The following is a 19,548-nucleotide window of genomic DNA, read 5'->3' as shown; positions in this document are numbered from 1 at the left end:
GACTTACAAACAAGACGGGACTCGGCGGTCTCTGTGAGACGGGAGGGGGCGCCCAACACCGGCACCACCAGCGCTTCCCCACTCCCGTCCCGACAGCCTGCGTGCGTCAGGAGTCACGTGCCGCGTCTCCCTTTCCTACCGGCAACCGGGCGCTCCCTTCTTCCGGAAGTAGCTCCGGATCACGCCGGGCTCCTCCCACCACTGGTGACGTCAAGCTCAGGTCCTACCACTGCTCTGCCTCCGCCTCCAGGCGCGGGGAGGGCTGCCGTTTCCTTACAATTAGTCCTGCCGCTTCCGGGTCCCTAACCAGTAAAAGCAAGGATTTTGAAGTTCCTGAGTGTGTAGGCCTCGGACGCGTGTGAGTAAAGTTTGAGAGGCCACAGGCTGGCTGTCTGGAGGCCAACCCCGCAGAGGCCTTTCCCCCTCTCCGCAACTTGTGCTGTACTTGGTTCCGCCGAGACCTACGACGGTTCCGCCCCCTTCTTCCTTGTCATTGATGTTGTTGTTCTTGTCAGTGCCGCAGCCCCGACCACCGGGAGCCGGAACCCGAGCAGGGGCCGCCCGGGTGGCGCGGTGGCGGCGGCGGCGGCTGCGGCTGCAGCAGCTGCGACGGCTGCGGGGGCTGCTCCGGGGATTGCGGAGGCGGCCGGGGACCGGCAGCCGGCGGCGGGGCCGGATGGCTCTGTGCGGGCAGGCGGCAGGCGCTGCGTCGCTGCCCAGCGAGCTGATCGTGCACATCTTCTCCTTCCTGTCCGCCTCCGACCGGCTACGGGCCTCGGCCTCCTGCTCGCACTGGCGCGAATGCCTCTTCTATCCTGCTCTCTGGCCCCAGCTCCGCATCTGCCTCCGCGTCTCGCCTGCGGAGCAGCCACGGCTCGAATTCCTCATGCGCAAGTGCGGCTGGTTCGTGCGAGAGCTGCGCGTTGAGTTCGCCGCGGAGAATTACCTGAGCGGCGGCGGCGGCGGCGGCCCGGGCGATGGAGGCAGCGCCGATACCGGGACTGGTGGGGAAGAAGTCGAAGCACTGCAGCTCTCATCCCGTTGGCTAGAAGTGTTGCGCACCTACTTAGAGCTGGTGCTGTGCGTGTTGGTCAGCATCCGGAACAACAGGTAGGCTCGTCGTAAACCCTGCATTCATCCTCCTCTCCCGCTTCCTCCCCTTCCGGGGAGCAGGATGGCCTTCTTCCTCTCATCTCAGAATAGATTCTGTGCGGATACTCCCGACCCGCTTCAGCGTTGCTTTTTTCAGTGATTAGGGGTTTCAGTTCTAATCCAGCGATTTCCTTGAGGCGGGAGGGCATAACGGGATTATCGTAATACTTTATAAACAGTGATGGATTTGGTGTTTATCAGACAGCATTCCTGGCACCTTCCAAGCCCTGTCTCATTCATACTTTCGTTGGCAATGGGATGGGGTTCATTTTACAGATGAGAGCTGAAGCTTGGAGGGTGAGGCCTGTGAGTGAGTCTTGGGAGAAACAAAATCTTACCTGATTTTTTCAGTTCTGAATCTATCCATTCAAAATAGTTCGTGGTGGGGAAGGACTAGCTATGCTACTGGTTTCTCATAGTTACTAGACTGTACCCCCCAAAAAAATCTTTGACAGCCATTTTCTTACCGGGAATAGTTTTGATTAACTAGGCCAGGCATGAAGAGTAGGAGTGTTTGTTAAAAGGATTGGGGAACAGCCTGATAATGACGATTGGGAAGTCCCTCCCCTTTGCACCTCCAGACTCAACTTATCCCTAGTTATTCACCTAAAAGTAGCACAGTATATATAGCTTGGTGTTTGCATGAGTTGGGGGAACTGGCCTGTGTCTATAAAGAGTAAGCCCTTAGCGGCCTAGTTTTTCATTAGAATTCTACTGTAATTCTGAGACTAACTTGATATGTTCTGACCCATTGTCCTAATCAATATTTTCCATTATTTGTCTGTCACCGTCTCCAAAATCCTGTTAATTTAGATGTTCTGTATCTGGGTATTCTAACTTTATAATTAAACTATGAGTTAGAAGAAAATTCAAAAGTTCTAAGAAGGAGCAACTTACATAATAATAATTTAGTAGTTTGTGAGTACTTTCACATTCACTGTCTTATTTGCTCCTTTCAATGACCCTGTGAGTTAGTCAGGATAGCTATTATTATCCCTATTTTATAGAAAAGAAACTGATACCTAACAGGGTCAGTTTGTCAAATGATGTACACATTGTATACAGCATTGTTTTTCTCTAAGCAGTGGTCTTTCTTTCGCAGTAGTTACATTATGTTGAACAGGATGGAACTAAGGTCCTGGTTTAATGCTAAGTGAGATATATATATATATATATATATATTCTTAATTATGTTTCTGATTCAGAAGGGTAGGAGATAAGCATATGGCTCCAGACTGTATCTGGAGCATGCATTCCAGTGGGCTGTGTATTTCCCCAGCTTTTCACATCAAGCCATTATTTTCCTTACTTTCATTTTATGTGGCAAGAGAGGCTGTTTAAGGCTATAAATTGGTCTTGATCAGGTTGGAGACTCTTTGTCAGAGCTGAGTGATGGCTAGAGGCCCAAATGACCCAGAAGTTAGAGAGATTGATTCAGTGAGTAGTTACTGCTGAGGAGGATGTCCAGGGAGGATGAATTCAGCAAGTATCAATTAGATTTTTTGAGATCAGATAGTTCCAAGCAATCATCTTAAAAATGTGTGCCTTTTGTCCAAGTAAGAACACGCCTTTCAAAGCGCATAGTTCCTTTTAAGTGTTTTAATAACTGGTTGATTGGATGGATGAAGTTATGTAGGCAAAATAGTGGTATCTAACATCTTTGCTTTGTTGTTTAACTCTTCTCTCCTCCCCCTCCTCACCCCTACCACTTTTTTTCAGCTGTAATTGAGGTGTAATTTGCAAATAAAAGTGTGCCCATTTTTTTTATTAGCATCCCGATCTACTTTTCTATAAGGCTGCCATATAAATAATCTTTATATGCTTAGAAATAAGTTAATCTCAGCTTTATTTTTGAAAATGTCTTGAGAGTGTCTAGTAATGCTGGAAGTATTAATGTGGATGTTAAAAACGTAAATGAAACTGGTTTTCTTTAAACAGATTTGAAAATGTTTTAAACCAAGTTGTTTAATAAGAGAAATCAACATTTAATATTGTTCTTTACATTTCTAAGCTAAATTTACAGTGGTTTGTTTTTTTTTTTTTGATTTTTGATTTTTACCATTTTATAAGTTGAAAGGGGGGATATGAAACCTACCAAGTCACAAGCTTTAGGCTTCGAGGCTTTGTGTTGAATTCCTTTAAATAATTCATACAGTTCAGAGCGTTATTATGTTGTGTTCCAGTTATTTTCATGTCTCTGAGGGAAAGAACTAAAACCATAACCTTGAATTATGGGACCTTTTCAAGGATACTGTTCGGAGAGGATAATTGACATTTTATTTTGCTTGATTCCTGGGTTTCATATGCACTTGTACTCTGAGAGTGGCTATAGCCACTTTATTTCAGGTGTTAGGAAGAACCAATGAGTATCAAAGAGACACAGAAATGCCTCTCAAAGGGTAAAATACAGTCCTCTAGCTTCTGATCTCCCTTCTCTACAGGTTTCTAGGATACTTACCTTCTTGACCAACAGTAAGAACAGAAATACAATAAGTACTCAATCAATTGTATTATAGGTTAAATTGGCTGAATTTCTTCTATAATGGTTCTAGAAGAAATTGTACTTAGAAGTTCAGAAACAACAAATTTATATATGCATTTTTAGGATTTAACCTAGTTGTCAAGTTGAGTGCTGCCTATTAAAATGCCATATATTAGACTCCTTAAGAAAAATGAGAGTTCATGGACAATTAGATTTACAATAAGAGCTAATAGACTCAGTCATTAAAAATAGTTAAACAGTAGACATAAGTAACATTGTCGTCATTTGGTTTATGCTTTCCTGGACTATATAAATATTTTGTTTTTTGAGGTAAAATGCTAAACTGAGAGCAGTACTTTTTTAAAAAGATGCAGGGCAGAGCTATTTTGTATCAGGGTGATTTTCTTGTTAAAATTCTGTGTATGTAGATTGACCAATTTTATGACTGTGCCTACTTAAATACCCTCTAAGTAGTAGGAGGCATGTTAATAATTCTTAGATTTGGTCTGCTGATTTGGCGCTGGCAGTGAAAGAGAATCTCACCTTTGTATTTTCTGAACATCAGTCTACCGAGAAGCAACAACCGATAAGGCAATTTGAAAAGACATCTTGAAATAGATTAAAAATTCTTTAGACATTTCATAGTACTGTCTAAGAAGGTAAGAAATGACCTGAAAATATTATCTCCAACCTTAGTGAGCCTTATTTTTCCCTATCAAAGGTAATAAATACATGTGACAATATCTCACTTTTGAGAGCTTACTTTTATTTTTTGCTTTAAAAAGTTTACTTACATGGAGTTCCTGTTGTGGTGCAATGGAAACAAATACGATTAGTATCCATGAGGATATAGGTTTGATCGTGGGCCTCACTCAGTGGATCAGGGATCTGGCATTGCCTTGAACTGTAGTGTAGGTCACAGACATGGCTTGGATCCTGTGTTGCTGTGGCTGTGGCATAGACCAGCAGCTATAGCTCCAGTTTGACTCCTAGCCTGGGAATCTTCAAATGCTGCAGGTACAGCCCTGAAAAGAAGGAAAAAAAAAAAAAGCTCACTTACAGAATACATGTATTAAAATATATTGGGACTCCCAGAGTCTCCTGGTGGCCTAGCAGTTAAAGATCCGGCATTGTCACTACTGTGGCCCCAGGTCACTACTGTGAGTCGGGTTCCATCCCTGGCCAGGGAACTTCCACATGCCTCAGGCATGGCCAAATAAATAAATAAAATATATTAGTACTCTGACCAGTCCACACTGCCCAAGAGATGGCTGCCTTACAGAAGAGATACCATACCAGACTCCTGGTCTTAAAACTGACAAATTAAAATGGCTCCATAGGGATAGCTTCAAGGTCATTGAAAAGAAAGGAGACTAACCTGCTGAAGAAACTGCTCTCCTGGGATGGCTATTGAGAGGAAGGAATTAGGGCTCTCTCTCGTCCATAGGTACATTCTTACAGTGACTGAGAATTGATAGAAAAAGGTTAGGAGATAAGAGTCAACAAAAGATTATTAAAGTAAAATATTTTTTCTGTGTTAAAAAAAGCTGTGAAGCAGCTTTTTAGTGAAGGGATGAAATTATTTTCATTTTAGTGTTATTTCTGAGGCAGCCTTGGAAGAGTTCACTCAGCTTGATCAATTTGCATATGACCTAAGATGATAATCATACAAAATCTGGGGTTTTTTCTTCCAAATGTTGAGAGGATACTATGTGCCAACCTCCGTGTTCCCATGGATTCAACATTCCAGAGGGAGAAGACAGGCAGAAACAAGTAAACAAATGAAAGATTATTTCAGCTGTGAAAATAAAAGACTGTGTAATAGTGACTAGGTGGCAACATGCGATAGAGTGGTGAGGGAAAACATCTTCGGAAAAGGACATTTGAGTTGCAGCATGAATGACACGAGTCACCCATATGAAGATCTGAGCAAATAGCATTCCAAGCAGAAAAAAACAGTAAGCACCATGGCCTTAGGCCAGACAAATTTTTGGCCTGTTGGAGCAGTAAGGAAGAAAATATGGCAGGACCATGGGGATGAGGGTGAGAGTGGTGTCACAATGAGGTCTGAGATGTAGAGGGAGGAAGGAGTGGGATTGGTTATGTGGGCTTGTGGAATGAATTTTAGGCTATATTCTAAGAATAGAAGAAGTCACTGAAAAAATCTTAAGGACAAGCAAAATGTGATCTAATTTGCATTTTAAGACAGTCACTCTAGTTGCTGTATAATAAGTGAATTTTAAGAATGAACAGAGAGAAAGTGAGACTAGAGGAAATCTGTTGGCATTAATCTAAGCAGGAGATAATGATAGCTTGGAGTAGAGTGGAGGAAAAGAAGATTTTAAAAAGTGGATGGATTTGGAATATATTTTGGAAGTAGAGCAAGAAGACTTGCTGCTTGGATATAGATAGAGAAAAGGAAGAATCAAATACTTTTCATCATTTCTCAGTAAGTCTCACTCAGTTTTCTTGTCCTTAGTACTGTTAAAATTATCTTTTCATAATATGTTGAATCACCTTTTTAAATGTCAGTCTTATTTAAATAAACCTTTTTTGTGTAACTTCTGGCATTTGAGGATGATGATAATTCTTAGATGGTAATTGAGTAAGTGAATTTGTAAAATTCTGGAAAATCACTTTTAATCCCTAATAAAGCTAATAAGCAATGTATTATAGGCCTGTGACTTATTTCTGGAATCTCTAAAGCTGTGCCACTAGCCACATATAGCTATTTAAATTTTAATTACTTGGAGTTCCCCTCATGGCTTTGCGGTTAGCGAACCCAGCTAGCATCCATGAGGACATGGGTTCCATGTTGGCCTCACTCAGTGGGTTAAGGATCCAGCATTGCCGTGAGCTGTGGTGTAGGCCAGCAGCTACAGTTTTGGTTGGACCCCTAGCCTGGGAATCTCCATATTGCCGAGGGTGCAGCCCTAAGAAAGACCCCCCCCAAAAAAATAATTACTTAAATAAAATTAAAGATTCAGTTAGTTGCACTAGCTACATTTCACATGCTCTGCAGCCATATGTGGTTAGTGGCTGCCATGTTGTACAGCATAGAATAGAGCATTCCCATCATGGCAGAAAGTTCTGATGGATATTTCTCTAAAATGTTTGTTTTCTTTATTTCATTTGGCTGTGGTCGTTCATTAACATTTGTGAGGGGGGAAGTATACTCACAGAAGTGTTATGTGAATGTGAACACATTTGATATTGAACATTGACTAAGAAGATTATTATGATCTGTAAGAATTTCATGCAGTGATGTAGATTATTTTAGCTTTTATTAATTTAGAAAAGGAAAAAAATGGATTTTATGAGTGTCTTTACATCAAGAAAGACTTGACCTTTTTAAGTGCATCTTTTTAAAATACCAAATTCTTATGTATTCTTCTTTTCCATAGTTAATTTGACTTTGCTCTATTAACTCTAATTTAAGATGGCTATGTTTTGCATTTTTCCACTGATACTACTTATTACATCAGATAAATAATTTTGGATACTCTGAAATGAAAGGAAACATACTAAAGTTCCTGCTGCAGATAGTTGGCCAGTTCTGAACCACAGTCCAACAGAAATCCCAAAGAAAAATTAAGAGTTTTCAGTTCTCTGCATTTCAGCCTTCCTTGAGGAATATTTCTTAAGCTGGAGGTGGTTAATGTTTTCAATGAATTGCTCCAATCGCACTGAATCTGTTTATGTAGATTTTTTTAAAAGGCCTTCAAAAATCATGGTAGTTGTTTGATTCCTAGGGAAATTCTTATGGTAAAAAAGAAAGTAAGATATCTCTTCTCAGTGAAATTTTTGTATACATATTTTAGTTGTGTCTACTTTTTATTCCTTTTAAATTGTTTATTGCAGTATAGTTAATTTAGAATATTGTGTTGGTTTCACATGTACAGCAGAGTGATTCAGTTATATATTTTTTTCAGATTATTTTCCATTAAAGGTTATTACAAGATAGTCAATATATTTCCCTATGAAATACAATAAATCCTTGTTAATCTATTTAGGGTAGTTTGTATCTGTTAATCCCATACCTCTAATTTATCCCTCCCCCTCTCCCTTTCCCCGTTGGTAACCATAAATTTGTTTTCTATGTCCATGAGTCTATTTCTGTTTTATATATAGATATTATTTGTTTAGATTTCACATATAAGTGAAATTATATAATATTTGTCTTTCTCTGACTTACTTCACTTGGTATGATATTCTCAAGGTCTATTCATGTTGCTGCAAATGTCAATAATATTTCATTTTTTTTATGGCTAATATTCCACTGTGTGTGTGTGTGTGTGTGTGTGTGTTTGTATGCGCGCGCGCACGTGCATACACCACGTCTTCTTAACCCAATTTTCTCTTGATGGGCACTTGGCTTGCTTCCATGTCTTGGCTATTGAGTGCTGCTGTGAACATTGGGGTGCTTGTATCTTTTTGAATTAAAGTTTTCACTTTTTTAGGTATATACGCATAAGTGGATTGCTAAATCATGTCATAGCTCTGTTTTTAGTTTTTTTTTTTTGTCTTTTGTCTTTTTTGTTGTTGTTGTTGCTATTTCTTGGGCCGCTCCCTCGGCATATGGAGGTTCCCAGGCTAGGGGTCGAATCGGAGCTGTAGCCACTGGCCTACGCCAGAGCCACAGCAACACGGGATCGGAGCCGGGTCTGCAACCTACACCACAGCTCAAGGCAACGCCGGATCGTTAACCCACTGAGCAAGGTCAGGGATCGAACCCGCAACCTCATGGTTCCTAGTCGGATTCGTTAACCACTGCGCCAGGACGGGAACTCCCTGTTTTTAGTTTTTTAAGGAACCTCTATCCATGCTGTTTTCCATAGTGGCAGCACCAATTTACATTCCCATAGTGTAGACGAGTTCCCTTTTCTCCACATTTATTGTTTGTAGACTTTTTGATGATAACCGTTCTGACCAGTGTGAGGTAATACCTCATTATGGTTTTGATTTGCATTTCTCTAATAGTTAACAATGTTGAGAATCTTTTCCTGTGCCTGGGGGCCATCTGTATGTCTTCTTTGGAGAAATGTCTATTTAGATCTTTTGCCCATTTGTTGATTGGATTGTTTGGGGGTTTTTTTTATATTGAGTTGTATGAGCTGTTTGTGTATTTTGGAAATTAACCCCTTGTCATTCACATCATTTGCAAATATTTTCTCGCATTCCATAAGTTGTCTTTTGGTTTTGTTAATGGTTTCCTTTGCTGTGCAAAAGCTTTTTAAGTTTATTGGGTCCCATTGGTTTATTTTTTATTTTATTTCTTTTGCCTTGGGAGACTGACCTAAGGAATCATTGCTATGATTTATGTCAGAGAATGTTTTTTCCTGTGTTCTCTTCTAAGAGTTTTATGGTGTCATGTCTTATACTCAGGTCTTTAAACCATTTTGAGTTTACTTTTGTATGTGGTGTGAGAGAAGGTTCTAATTTTGTTGATTTACATGTAGCGGTCCAGCTTTCCTAACACCACTTGCTGAAGAGACCGCCTTTTCTCCATTGCATATTTTTGCATCTTTTGTCATAGATTAAATGACCACAAGTGCATGGGTTTATTTCTTGGCTTTCTCTTCTGTTCCATTGATCTATAGGTATGTTTTTATTTCAAAACCACACTGTTTTGATTACTGTAGGTTTGTGGTGTTACGTAAAGTCTGGAAGGGTTATCCCTCTAGCTTTGTTCTATTTCCTCAGGATTGATGTGATAATTCTGGGTTTTCTGTGGTTCCATAAAAATTTAAGGTTATTTGCTCTAGTTGTGTGAAAAATGTCATGGGTATTTTGATAAGGATCACATTAAATCTGTGGATTACTTTAGGTAGTGTGGCCATTTTAACAATATTAATTATTCTAATCTAAGAGCATGAAATATCTTTCCATTTTTTTAAGCAACTTCAGTTTCCCTTATCAGTACTTAGAGTTTTCAGCATATAGGTCTTTTACCTCCTTGATTAGATTTATTCCTAGATTTTTTTTTTTTTAATTTGGCTGTGCCCAAGGCATGCAGAAGTTCCTGGGCCAGGGACTGAACCCATGCCACAGAAGTGACACAACAGTAAAAACACCAGATTCTTAACCCACTGAGCCACCAGGGAACTCCTGGCACAATTTTAAATGGAATTTTTTTGAACATATCTTATTATTAGTGTAAAGAAATCTAATGGATTTCTGTGTATTAATCTTGTATCTTGCTACCTTAATGAATGCATTTATTAGTTCTAATGATTTTTGTGTGGAGACCTTAGGGTTCTCCACATAGAGGTGTTATGTAATCTGCAGATAGTGGCAGTTTTACCTCTTCCCTTCCAATTTGCATATTTTTTGTTTCCTTTTCTTGTCTAATTGCTGTGACTATGACTTCCAGTACTATATTAAATAGAAGTGATGAGAGTGGACATCCTTGTCTTGTTCCTGAATTTAGTAAGAAGACTTTCAGCTTTTCACTGTTGAGTATTATGTTGGCTGTGGGTTTGTCTTTAATGGATTTTATTATGTTGAGATTTTTCTCTCTATACCCACTTTGGTGAGAGTTTTTGTCATGAATAGATGTTGAACTTTGTCAAATGCTTTTCCTGTATCTATTGAGATGATCATGTAGTTTTTGTCATTTCTTTTGTTAATGTAGTGCACTGATAGATTTGCATATGTTGAACCATCCTTGTGGCCCTGGAATGAATCCAACTTGATCATGAAGTTTGATCCTTTTTATGCATTGTTGGATTTTGTTTGCTAATATTGTGTTGAGGATTTTTTGCATCTATATATATATATATATATATTTTTTTGTCTTTTTGCTATTTCTTTGGGCTGCTCCCGCGGCATATGGAGGTTCCCAGGCTAGGGGTCGAATCGGAGCTGTAGCCACTGGCCTACGCCAGAGCCACAGCAACACGGGATTGGAGCCGCGTCTGCAACCTACACCACAGCTCACGGCAACGCCGGATCCTTAACCCACTGAGCAAGGTCAGGGATCGAACCGCAACCTCATGGTTCCTAGTCGGATTCGTTAACCAGTGCGCCACAACGGGAACTCCTGCATCTATATTTATCAAAGATACTGGCCTGTATCTTTCTTTTTTCATAGTGTCTTTGTCTGGTTTTAGTATTAGAGTGATGGTGGCTTCATAGAATAAATTCGGAAGGGTTCCCTTCTCTTCAGTCTTGTTGGATAGTTTGAGAAGGATAGGGATGAGTTCTTGACTTTGTATGTTTGGTGGAATTCTCCAGTGAAGCTATCTGATCCTGGACTTTTGTTTGCATAGTTTTTTTTTAATTACTGATTCTATTTCATTTCTAGGGATCAGTGCGTTCAAATTATCTGTTTCTTCTTGACTCAATTTTGGCAGACTGTGTGTTTCTGGAAACTTGTCCATTTCTTCTAGGTTGTCCAGTTTGTTAACCTGTATGTTTTTCATATAATTTAAATATGTGTATTTATTCTGTATGTATAAAAACTATGGATGAAAAGATAAGTGCAATTCACAGGTTGTGAGAAAAGAATTTTCACTTTTCTGGACAAATACATTATTTTAGAGGTATTCCTAGAGTATAATGTACCTGAAAACTGATCTACACTTTCAATCTATGGTGCATAAGGTATAGATAAATAGTCCATGGTTTTTATCATCGACTAAGGTAAATATACTATTCAACATATTTGTTGAATGCCAGGCCTTGTTCTAGTGACTGGGGATACAGCAGTAACTAAAAAGCCATGTATTGGAGTTCCCGTCGTGGCGAAGTGGTTAACGAATCCGACTAGGAACCATGAGGTTGCGGTTCGATCCCTGGCCTTGCTCAGTGGGCTGAGGATCCAGCGTTGCCATGGGCTGTGGTGTAGGTTGCAGACGCGGCTTGGATCCCGTGTTGCTGTGGCTCTGGCGTAGGTAGGTCAGTGGCTACAGCTCCGATTAGACCCCTAGCCTGGGAACCTCTATATGCAGCAGGAGCAGCCCTAGAAAAGGCAAAAAAAAAAGACGACAAAAAAAAAAGAAAAATAAAAAAAATAAAAAGCCATGTATTGTAGAGCTTATTCTAGTGGGAAAACAAGACAAATAAATAAGACATATAGTATCCAAGTTGGTAATACCTGCTATGAAGCAAAAGGAACTGGTGAAGGGAGATGGGAATGGTGGTGATGGGAAGGAGTGTTGCTGTGTAAAATGGGGCATTTAATTAAGGAAGGTCTTAACTGCTGAAGTAGTACTCGAAGGAAGGGAAGGATGATGCCATATGTCTCTCTCTGGAAAGTGATTCCTGGGAGAAGAAGCAATAAGTGGAATAGTGTCTCTGCACTTTGGCCTGGTTAAGTAAGACAGCGCATAGAGCAGTGAGATGTAGAAAAGGTCAGCCAAGTAAGAAGGAAGGGTGATATCAAAATCAGTAAGCCTTTATTAGGCTCTTGTGAGGACTTTGACTGTAAGTGATACAAGGAGCAGTGAAAGGGTTTTGAGACAGGGAGTGACATGATCTAATAGTGCAAAAGGAACATTCTAGTTGCTTTGTTAGGAGGTTTGTAATAGGACAAGGGTAGAAGCAATGAGGTGGACTATGAGGTTATTGCAGTAATCCAGGCAAGACATGATGGCATGGACCAGGGTAGGAGCCGTGGAAGTGGTAAATAGTCTAAGTCTGTCTTTATTTTTATCTGGAGGCCTTCTAGAAGTAGAATATAAGTATAAAAAATTATATACAATTGTCCAGCTAATATTACAGTGCCCTTTTAATTGTTACCCCCAAAATATGTCTAAAAAAATTTTCTTTTTGGCTGTTGGTATTTATTTTGTTTTTCTTTTGTGTTAAAAAAGAAATACCTAGAGTTTGGATACAGTTTATTTTCTAAAAGCAAAACTTATCTTTGCTCTTAGTCCCTTTACTACCAAGTCTGTTGAATTGCATCAGTCTGTTGAATTGCCCCAGCAACTTCCTGGCATGAATTTATGTTTCTTTCCTCTTCCCCTCTCTCACTTTCCTGCTTCATGAAAACCCAGTACTCCTTGGAATTTGCCTAAGTCTGGCCCACATATAAGCTGTGGCTTCAAGATGGTAGGACTTTCCAGAAGAAGTACAAGGATTCTTCCTTCACCCCTGGTCTTGTCTATTTTTCTATCCAGCAACTCATCATGTGTGTGCTTCTTTTGTTATATCTTTTAAGTGGACAAGGAAAAGGGAGAAACCAGCCATTCCTGAACTACCTTTTAACCTGTTTTGTTATTTAGATGTTGCTGGTAACTTCAAAAAAGAATCTCATTCTTAGAAACCTCAAAAAAGCAACTTTGGTTCAGGCATAGAAGAAGAGCAGTCACATGAGGCAAGAGACTTTGATCTTCTATAGAAGATCCAAGTCCACCTTTTCAAGCTATGTACCCTCTTCATACCAAAGTTCTAGTAGAGTTACCACCTTGATCATGGAGCTGGTTGAGGCCCAGTCATATTGCCAGTACTGCAAAGAGTTGAACGGATATGTTTTTGACAGTCCTTAAAATCCTAGTTTTCCCAGAGAAACAGCAGTAATCAACAACCATATGAGGTGGCATTATTATCCCTATTTTAAAACTAAGGCACACAGCAGTTAAATGAATGAACTTCCCAGTTACGCAGAGAGATGACTGATTTTTTTTTCTAATTTTTTAATGAAATTTTTGAAAACATAGAAAAACTAGACACAACGAAGCTATCATCAAGATTCATATTTAAAGGTTTTGCCATATTTGCTTTCTTTTATCTTTACTGAAATATTTTAAAGGAAATACAAGATACAGATGTCATTTTACACTACCAGTTCAGTATAAAATTCTGAAAATTATGGATATTTTTATAATAACCACAGTGGTATTAGTACACTTAACAAACCTGTCAGTAATTTTTTAGTCTCACTTGATTTTTTTTTTTTTTTTTTTTGCCACATCTTACAGCAGCGTGATGTGGGATCTCAGTTCCCAGGTCAAGGATTGAACCTGGACTGCAGCTCACCTGATTTTTTTTTTTTTTTTAAGAATTTTTAAAACCTTTATTTCTACTCCAGGAGTCTAAACTCATGGATACCTATAACTTAATCATAATATATTTTCATGTAATTGGCACACAATATATATTTTAATAACTGCATGAGCAAAGAGTAGGAGAACAGTCTATAGGATAAATTTCTCAGTTGTAAGCACTTAACAGTCTGACAGCACTGCATCTGGAATTGATGACTTTTAAAATAGGATTAAAGAAGAATGCCATTAGGTTGAAGAAATTTATTCTCTTTTGGCAGTAGCATTAGAAAGATTGATTATCAAACATTCATGATCCTGTGCTCTTTCACAGCATGTTTTTAGGATTTTCAAAGGAACTATTAAGTTATATCCTATTAATATTACCATAGGAACAGAGCTAAGTTAATTTGAAGAATTAAGATGAAAAAATATTTCTTACCAACTAAAATCTTTTCCCAATATGGTTTTCATTACATGACTTTTAAGCAATTGCATGTTGTGAACATTGTGCAGGTAAGAACCCAGTTTGCTTCTTTAGTTTACTTGCTGATTCAACAATAAGTAAATGAATGAATAAATAAAGTAAAGAAAACCCCGGTCACAGATTTCATCTTTAAGTGAAAGGATTATGTAGCATAATTCCCTTTTTACTGGCATATTCTCCTAGCTGCAAAATGAGGCATCTATTTATTGCCATGGTTCAGTAGGTTCTGTTTTAGTGTTGTTGCCTAGATGTTCTTTTCAGTCTCTTTTTTACCATCTGAAACAATAATTAGCCACCTGAAAGCTATATGCTATTTTCTTGGCTTCACCTTATGATTCGTGATCTGATTTCAACATGATGAATTTGGGATATATTTGGGGAGTTCCCATTGTGGCGCAGCAGAAATGATTCCAACTAGGAACCATGAGGTTGCAGGTTCAATCCCTGGCCTCTCTCAGTGGGTTAGGGATCCGGCATTGCCATGAGCTGTGGTGTAGGTCGCAGATGCATCTCGGATCCTCTGTTGCTGTGGCTGTGGTGTAGGCTGGCAGCTGTAGCTCCAATTGGACCCCTAGCCTGGGAACCTCCATAGGCCGAAGGTGCAGCCCTAAAAAAACAAAACAAAACAAACAAAAAAACATGATATATTTGGAAGCTGCCCTTGAGTTCCCAGTAAGGTTTTTTTCCCTGTATTTCTAAGTTTTAAAGTAAATTATTATTTTCTCTTTCACTAAATAAATGCTCATTTTGAATGGGAATATAGGTACCAAAAAACTTTTTTCCAAAATGTCCACCAGGAGTTCCCGTTGTGGCTCAGCAGGTTAAGGACCTGACATAGTATGCATGAGGATGCGAGTTCCCTGGCCTCAATCCGTGGTTTAAGGATCCAGCCTTGTCACAAGCTGTGGCATAGGTTGCAGATGCGGCTTGGATCCCATATTGCTGTGACTGTGGCGTAGGCCAGCTGGCAGCTGCAGCTCCAGTTCAGCCCCTAGCCCGGGATCCTCCATGTGCCACACAGGTGCAGCTGTAAAAAGAATTTTTTAAAAATGTCCATCATATACTATAAAATATGCCACTTTTAATTTTTCCCGTAGTTTTCAATAAGACCATCGTATACAAGGACACAGTTTAATTATGAGAAATAAGAAAAAAAAAAAAAGGCATTCCTTTATAGTTCAGCAGGTTAAGGATCCAGTGTGTCTCTGTTATGGCTCTGGTTACAGCTGTGATGCAGGGTTGATCCCTGGCCCAGGAACTTCTGCCTGCTGTGGGTGCTGCCAAAAAAGAAAATTATAGAAACAACATGAAGTGGGAGTCAGAAACAATGTTCTCCACCTGGCTCTGCCCTAACTAATATTGAAGTATTAGATAAGTCACTTCAGTTCCCTCATCTGTAAGGAAAGATGATTGAATCAGATATCCCTTACTCTGTAAGGAAAGTTGGTGCATGTATTATTGGCTCTACTGTAACAAGATTATTACCATTTCATTGCTGCAAATAAAAAAAAATTTGTTCATTGCCTTTGAGTGGCATGTTTGTGACATTTCTGGGATACTTAAAAGCATTGTATACCTGGAACTAAAACAGAAATCTTCCAGAGAGTCTCCTTATATTAACTAGTTAAATTTTACTAATATATAGGTTGCTAATTTTTTGATGATTTTTGACATGAATTAAGTTCTTACAAAGGTGAAAGTTATGTAAAGCTAATTTAAATTTCTCAATTCCCAAGTAATGTGTTTGTAAAAACGGAATATTTGAAAAATTCAAAAAAGTAAAAAATTCACCAGAGTTAATTGCTAATAAAATGTGAAACATCCTTTTACAAAATTGGAATAATAATATGTATGTTGTTTGAATAAAACTTTAACCAGAATCATCAAGAAATATCTCAAACAGCCTAAGTTTACAGCCAAAGAAGCTAGAAAAAGAAGGAAAAACAAAACCCAACTTAGTAAAAAGTGAGAAATAATAAAGGTCAGAGCAGAAATAAATGAAATTGAGACAAAGAAAACAAGAGAATAGATCAATGAAACTAAGCTCTGGTTCTTTGAAATGATACACAAAATTGCCAAACTAATCAAGAATAAAAGAGAGAGAACCAAAATCAATAAAATCAGAAATGAAAAATGTGGAGTTCCCATCGTGGCGCAGTGGTTAACTAATCCGACTAGGAACCATGAGGTTGCAGGTTCAGTCCCTGCCCTTGCTCAGTGGGTTGACGATCCGGAGTTGCCCTGAGCTTGGTGTAGGTTGCAGACGCTGCTGGGATCCAGCATTGCTGTGGCTCTGGCGTAGGCTGGTGGCTGCAGCTCCGATTCAACCCCTAGCCTGGGAACCTCCATGTGCCATGGGAGCGGCCCAAGAAATAGCAAAAATAAGAAATGAAAAATGTTACAACTGACACCGCAGCAATACAAAGGAACATAAGATAAACAACTATATGCCAATAAAATGAACAACCTAGAAGAAATGGACAAATTCCTAGAAATGTGCATTCTCCCAAGACTGAACCAGGAAGAACAGACCAATTACCAGTAATGAAATTGGATCAGTAATTAAAAAAAAAAAAAAAAAGACTGCCAATAAACAAAAGTCCATGACCAGGTAGCTTTGCAGGTGAATTCTTCCAAACATTCAGAGAAGAGTTAACACCTATACTTCTCAAACTATTCCCCAAAAAATTGCAGAGGAAGGAATACTTAAGAACTCGTTCTATGAGGCCAGCAGCATCCCAATACCAAAATCAGAATAAGACATCACCCTGGTACCAAAACAAGAAAATGACACCACAAAAAAAGAAAATTACAAGCCAATATCACTAATGAACATGGATACACAAATCTTCAGTGAAATAATAGCAGACTGAATATAACAGTATATTAAAAGAAGCATACACCAGGATCAAGAGGATCCTGGAATGCAAGGATGACTCTATCCACATATCAATCAATGTGATACGGCATATTAACAAGTTGAATAAAATCATGCGATCATCTCAATAGATGCAGAGAAAGCTTTGGAGAAAATGTAACATCCATTTATGATAAGAACTCTCCATGAAGTGGGTATGAAGGGAACGTACCTCAATATAATGAAAGCCATGTATTACAAGCCCACATACTCAGTGAAAAGCTGAAAGCATTTCTTCTAAGATTAGGAACAAGACAAGGTTGCCCACTCTCACCACTTTTATTCAGCATAGTATTGGAAGTCCTAGCCACAGCAGTCAGGAAAAAAATAAAAGCAATCCAAGTTGGAAAGGAAGAAGTAGAACTGTTGCTCTTTCCACATGACATGATGATATCTATAGAAAATCCTAAAGATATAGATATAGCCAAAAATTTATTGGTGAATTCAGTTAATTCAGTAAAGTTTCAGGATACAAAAATAATGTACATAAATATGTTGCTTTTCTATACACCAGCAATGAACTGTCAAAGTGAAATTAAGAGAACAACCCCATTTATAATCACATCAAAAAATACAATAATTAGATATAAATCTAACTAAGGAGGTAAAAGACGTATACTCCAAAAACCGTAAGACATTGATGAAAGAAACTGAAAATGACACACATAAATAGAAAAATATACCATGATCATAGATTGGAAGAATCACTATTGTTAAAATATCCATATTACCCAGAGCAATTTTACAGATTCAGGGTAAATCCCAGTGGCATTTTTCACAGAACTAGAATAAATAATTCTAAAATTTGTATGGAAATGCGGAAGACACTGAATAGTCAAGGCACTTGAGAAAGAAGTACAAAGCTGTAAGTATCACACTCTGTGGTTTCAAACTACACTTCAGAACTGCAGTAATCAAAACAGTATGGTATGGTACTGGCACAAAAATTGATATATAGATCAGTGGAACAAAATAGAAAACCCAGAAATGAACCCACACTTATATGATCAACTAATCTATAGCAAAGAAGCAAGAAAGTACAAAGACAGCCTCCTTAGTATGAATGAATATTCCATAATTTATATGTCCATTCTATTGTTGATGGACATTTGTGTGGTTTCCACACAGTTTTAGGTCAATATGAACAGTGTTGTTATCAACAAACTTGTTCCTATCTTTTGATGAACATATGTACACATTTCTCATGATGTATGTAAGCCACCTGATCTTAAAATGAAAATTGCTGTGCTGGTGACTTCATCCTCTTCTGATCCAACAAATCATCAACTCAGCAGAGTGTACGATACTAATTTCTCCTAAGGGATATTTTTCTGGGCCTGATTTCTTTTCCTTTGGTTCTTTTCTCAGATATTTGAATGGTTTGGTATTTGTCCCTACAAAAAAATGCCTTTGTCTCATCTTCTACTTCTCATTTAACAAAAGACTCCTTGGTATCTCATAAATACTTGAAAGAAGATTTTATATTTTACCCAGGCATTTGAATGCTTTCAGTGGGATGGTTGGCCCAGATATTTAGCTCCCCATATTACAAAAAATAGAATTCAATAGAATTTATGGAGTCCCTATTGTGGCTCAGCAGTAACAAACCTGAATAGTATCCATGAGGATATGAGTTCAATTCCTGGCCTCACTCAGTGGGTTAAGGATCTGGCATTGCAGTGAGCTGTGGTGTAGGTCACAGATGTGGCTTGGATCCTGCATTGCTGTGGCCATGGTGTAGGCTGGCAGCTACAGCTCAGATTTGACGCCTAACCTGGGAACTTCCATGTGCCACAGGTGTGGCCCTAGAAAGACAAAAAAAAAAATTCAATAAAATCTAGCATATATTTACTAATCACTATATATCAGAAGGTCTTCTAGGTTTAAGGATTAGTATTGAAAAAAACAGACAAAATCTCTACCTTCATGGGGCCAACATTTCTAACCAGTGTCTCTACAAATATCCCTTCTGTCCCTCTGTCCCTGTCTCCTTTTTTTTTTTTTTTTTTGGCCATGCCTATGGCATGTGGAAGTTCCCAGGCCAGGGATCAAACCCATGCCACAGCAGTGACCCAAGCTACTGCAGTGACAGTGCATTTTTTAAAATTTTTCTTTTTGGCTACACCCATGGCATGTGGAAGTTTCCAGGCCAGGGATCAAACCCATGCCACAGCATCAACCAGAGCCACAGTAGTAGGATTTTTAACCCCTTACACCACAGGAGGAAGTCCCAAATGGAAGATTTAAGCCTGCATTTTTTTTTTTTTTTAATGGCCATAGCTGTGGCATATGGATGTTCCCAGGCCTGGGATTGAATCTGAGCTGCAGCTACAGCAACTCCAGATCATTTCAACCACTGTGCCAGGCCAGGGATCAAATCCATACCCCCACAGCAACCCAAGCTGTTGCAGTCAGATTCTTAACTCACTGCACCACAGCAGTAACTCCTAAGCCTGCATTCTTAATAGAATTCTTATTAAAAAAAATTTTATAAATTCAGCATGCTTTTTGCCTGTTTCCCAAC

At 39.0% G+C, this 19,548-nt stretch overlaps 1 protein-coding gene across 1 annotated transcript in view; it reads left to right on the top strand.

Moving 5' to 3' along the window:
* Positions 1-280: 280 nt before the first annotated feature.
* The window catches only part of FBXO33 (F-box protein 33), a 35,620-nt gene continuing 16,352 nt past the window's right edge, over positions 281-19,548 (top strand). Inside the window, exon 1 of the mRNA XM_047767239.1 lies at positions 281-1,110. Coding sequence (XP_047623195.1) covers positions 497-1,110 — 614 coding nt within the window. The 5' untranslated portion in view covers positions 281-496. The remainder of the gene's footprint in view (positions 1,111-19,548) is intronic.

Source organism: Phacochoerus africanus, chromosome 2 (assembly GCF_016906955.1).
Source record: "Phacochoerus africanus isolate WHEZ1 chromosome 2, ROS_Pafr_v1, whole genome shotgun sequence".
Classification (NCBI taxonomy): domain Eukaryota; kingdom Metazoa; phylum Chordata; class Mammalia; order Artiodactyla; family Suidae; genus Phacochoerus; species Phacochoerus africanus.
This window is presented reverse-complemented; position numbering and strand designations above follow the sequence as displayed.